This window comes from Electrophorus electricus, chromosome 17, assembly GCF_013358815.1.
Source record: "Electrophorus electricus isolate fEleEle1 chromosome 17, fEleEle1.pri, whole genome shotgun sequence".
NCBI lineage: Eukaryota > Metazoa > Chordata > Actinopteri > Gymnotiformes > Gymnotidae > Electrophorus > Electrophorus electricus.
Window position 1 is genome coordinate 8,981,513 of NC_049551.1, and position 4,090 is coordinate 8,985,602.

General features: G+C 36.6%; 1 protein-coding gene across 1 annotated transcript; it reads right to left on the bottom strand.

The window, feature by feature from the left end:
* Positions 1–386: 386 nt before the first annotated feature.
* Positions 387–3,802, bottom strand: lyrm7 (LYR motif containing 7). Its single transcript, XM_027009027.2, has 5 exons — positions 3,744–3,802; positions 2,918–2,990; positions 2,081–2,151; positions 1,743–1,824; positions 387–1,646 (listed from the first exon to the last, which is right to left on the bottom strand). The coding sequence occupies exons 1-5, from the start codon at positions 3,759–3,761 to the stop codon at positions 1,576–1,578; spliced, it is 315 nt and encodes a 104-aa protein (XP_026864828.2). The 5' UTR covers positions 3,762–3,802; the 3' UTR covers positions 387–1,575.
* Between the last annotated feature and the right edge of the window lie 288 nt (positions 3,803–4,090).

Consider the following 4,090-nt stretch of genomic DNA (forward strand, 5'->3'; position numbering starts at 1 on the left):
CTATACCTGAACGCAGATAAGTAATGTGTCTAGCCCAAGGTGATATCCTGGAATAGGGTTAAAATAATGTGGCTGAGAGGACTACTACTAGGGTTGTTCTAGTTGCTGTTTAGAACATCAGAAAAGTAAAGATGCCTAAAGGACCCATCACACTGTCTGCTTGACAGAACAACCAACACGCAGACAAAGCAACAGACCAACCCCTGAGGGAAATTCTTTCGTCCCATGGCAGCAGCCTACAAGACACATCAGATATAAAAGACACTACATGCACCATATTATACAAGAGTACAAAGTTGCTAGACAATGAGCATGTAAATGCCAGATGTGATGGTAAATTGTCAAGTCATTAAAATTGATGTCCAGAATAGAAGACAGAGGAACAGTTGTTTTTAACTTTGATGTTGTATTGTTCAGACATGCAAGACATGTGATTCACTTGCTTATCCAGAGTACTGGTAATCAGTAAGTTAGTTTTGCGTGATAAATGACATTACACTGCATACATGGACCTCAACATACAAAGCATTCCAAAAAGAGGGCCAACAGTACTTACATTTCTTCTCATTTCAAAGTGAAACAAACAAAACTTCCCGGAATTATCTTATAAAGGGACGACACTCTTTACATAAAAAGCATCAATACAAGAGGCACAGAAGACACTAAACATTTTCATTAAATAGAAAACAATTTACAAATATAATCTTAGCAGCCACTTTTTTAGGTACATTATTAAATATGCTACAGCTGTCTATGTACTTTGACAAATGTTATTCCAAGAATGTAGCTAATTTTAATGTGCCTTGTATTATGTACAATTGCCCCATATTTCCAATAGCATATTTCATAAATTACCTTTTTTAAATTCTGACATCAGAGCCAAGCAATATCTGGATATGTTCTGTATTTTGTGTGTATATAAATACATATAGTTTATGTTGTACCAAACAATGAGGTGAATTACAGCAGTAGCAAAAATAAATAAATAAGTAAATAATATTTCATGTAATATACAAATAATTATGTTCTCTTCTTGACTTGCTTATAAACTCCTCATTCTTGTTCAGGTCTAGTTAATTGGGTCCCTAGAAAGGGGAACCATACCTATTGAAAGACCCACTCCATTTTTGCTCTAGCTGTTTTTGTAAATGCTATTCATTCATATAATTTTAAAATACTCTTTACAAGTTCAGTTACAAATTTAATTTTAAAACACCCACCAAAAACATTCTTTGGTCAAAAGGTGTTACCCAACAAAGGTGAGAAAGGCAGACTCATACTCTTATGACTACAGCAAAACCAATCACCTAACCAAAGTAAAACAGAACAGGACTCATAACAGGCTGAGAGCAGCTTTAAAGCAGGCAGTTTTGGTTTATATATTTTGTAAATCATCATGACAAGTCTGACTGATATCATCTTTACACTTATACACATTAATACATACATAAGAGTTCGTGCTATGTTTCCACTGAGTCACTGAACAGAAAAAACAGGACATCTGTAGATCCAAGTTCAAATGATATGTAAAGAACTATAGCAGAGGAGGAGTGGAGTTTTTGAGAATCCAGTGAATCATGTTTGTTTTCTAGGGGAGTCACAGTATGGTACATTTTCTAAAAGAAGACTCTCTCGGGGCCGAAGCACTGTGGATGTGAACAAGACAATTTGTTTACAGTGGGCACAATTCAAATTCACTGTATCATCATCACAGTAGCCAAGTCAGTGAAACCAAAACATACCAAGTTTATTTTCTCCAACATGCTCGGCTTGTAGGACATTTTCACGCAGAACCGTCTCAACAGCTTTGCCCATCTTAATCATCTGGGGACAAAAAGTCAGTCACAGGCAAAATGCCTCCAGATTCAAAGGGAGACTTAATTCACAATAAATAAAATGAATATGACAATACAATTACAATAGATGAAGTTAAAGAGAAACTATGAAGGAATAATTAGCATTTTCAAAAATGTTATGTAGTTTATTCAATTCTGTACAAGTAGACTAACGTAGTAACTCTAAAACAGCAGTGATAAGCAACTATTACAATATCATTGACAGTATATATGTAGGGATGTACCTGTTGTATATTTTCTTCTGATATTTCATTCTTGTTTTTCTTAAATTCTTCATTTATCTTTAACCTGGCAGCTGCACATTTGGATAAAAACTGCAACTTGATTCTTTCAGCTAATGTTTCAACAACAGGCTACCAAAGTACAGTTACACTCAAAATATTTTGTCATTGCTGGTGTTTCTGTATGCTTCCAGTATCTTCATGAACCTAAATGGCAGTACCTTACAGCAACATGCTACCACAAAGTATGGCTACACTCATGCAACAATAAAAAGACAATGTATGTCTTTGAGTAATGCCAATTAGTTCTTTAAATGGACACACAAACTGACTGAGTAACTATAACTGGATATGCCTGATCACCAGCATGATACAATGGTATTGAAAAAAAAAACAAAAAAACCCAAAATGATACAATGGTGGGGGGGGCACTAAACATGCCTTTTAATACCTTCAGTACAAAGTTTAAATGAAACCACATGTGATGCAATTGCAGAAATGGAAAATTGAAGATAGATTACATAAACCACAGGCTTTTTGAAGGGAGCACTTTTTTTTAACATATAATCAAAAAGAGATCACAATGCATTTTTAGAAAAGGTCAATGTATAAGTGAACGTTAAGAGACTAATCACCTAAATGCATCACAAAACATCAAGTAATTAATGGCTATTCATGTTTGGATAATATTGGAGTCTCTTCTCCATTACTGAGCTTGTGCACTGGTGCATTTGGAATTGTCAAGTACTCTAACCATCTGGTGAATGAAAGACCTCTAACATGGTTTGTTCCAAAAGCACAGAAAAAAAAACTATGCACTTATTCTGTAGCGTTACATACCTGTCAGAGCTATGTCATCATCTTTAAATACGTTCATCCGTGTTCTGTGTAGAGCTTTAAAGGTCTGAAGAACCTACACACACAGACAGACAGACACACACACACACACACACACACACACACAGACAGACAGACACACACACACAGACAGACACACACACAGACAGACAGACAGACACACACACACAGACACAGACACAGACAGACAGACAGACACACACACACAGACACAGACAGACACACACACAGAGACACACACACAGACACACAGAGACACACACACAGACAGACAGACACACACAGACAGACAGACACACAGACACACAGACACACAGACACACACACACACACACACACACACACACACACACACACACACACACAGAGGGAGACAGAGAGAGAGAGAGAGAGAGAGAGAGAAATAATTACAGACTTAAATAATCAAGGTGACTGTTGTAATCCCCACGCGTTTATTTGTCACACATTGTACACTTGTATTCATTAATGCCCACGTAGCTAGAAGTATGGGGTCGTTTCTATATGTACAGAACCCGACACAACTTGATACTATAAAAAGGCGCTAACTAGTTCCCTAGCTAGCTAACCTAGCATCGGATAACATGTGGCTTTATTTGTGAATTAGCCAAAGTAACGTTAGCTAGCTAGTTGGCTTAGTAGCCGGACAAGCTAAATGTTGAACGTACATAGAAGGCACAATCAAAGCAAGGACATCAGTCACAATCCTGTGTAACTGACAGCTTATAACTAGAAACGTACATATACCCACCATACCAGAGAAGAGATAGCAAGATTTTTACCAACCAACCTTCAAACGTGTCCCCATCTTTAGGTAGTAACAAAATTATTCCTCAGGAAAACGTGAACTCACCCTCTAAGACCTTGAGCGCCGCCTATTGTTTTGGAGCATTTGTGTCATTCATTTATTCATTCATTCATTCATTCGTTCGTCCATTTATTTGTGTTCAGGAAAATGAATACAGTTCGGAACATGAGAGAATGTTGATGTCATTTAATTCATAGAACAATTAGCTATGGATCTCAGCAACATCTTGGTGATATATTCTATCAGCTTTCATTTATGATTGTCGTATGATGTAAGTCATTATGTCTAACAAGTTGGTAAAAATGATGCAACTAAATTTACATTTTCAG

What these genes read in the sequence shown, in the direction of transcription:
- lyrm7 (XM_027009027.2), bottom strand. An exon ending in TGATGACATAGCTCTGACAG is followed by an intron (nt 2,152 to 2,917) that starts GTATGTAACGCT and finishes CCAAATGTGCAG; the next exon opens with CTGCCAGGTTAAAGATAAAT. An exon ending in CAGAAGAAAATATACAACAG is followed by an intron (nt 1,825 to 2,080) that starts GTACATCCCTAC and finishes TTTTGTCCCCAG; the next exon opens with ATGATTAAGATGGGCAAAGC.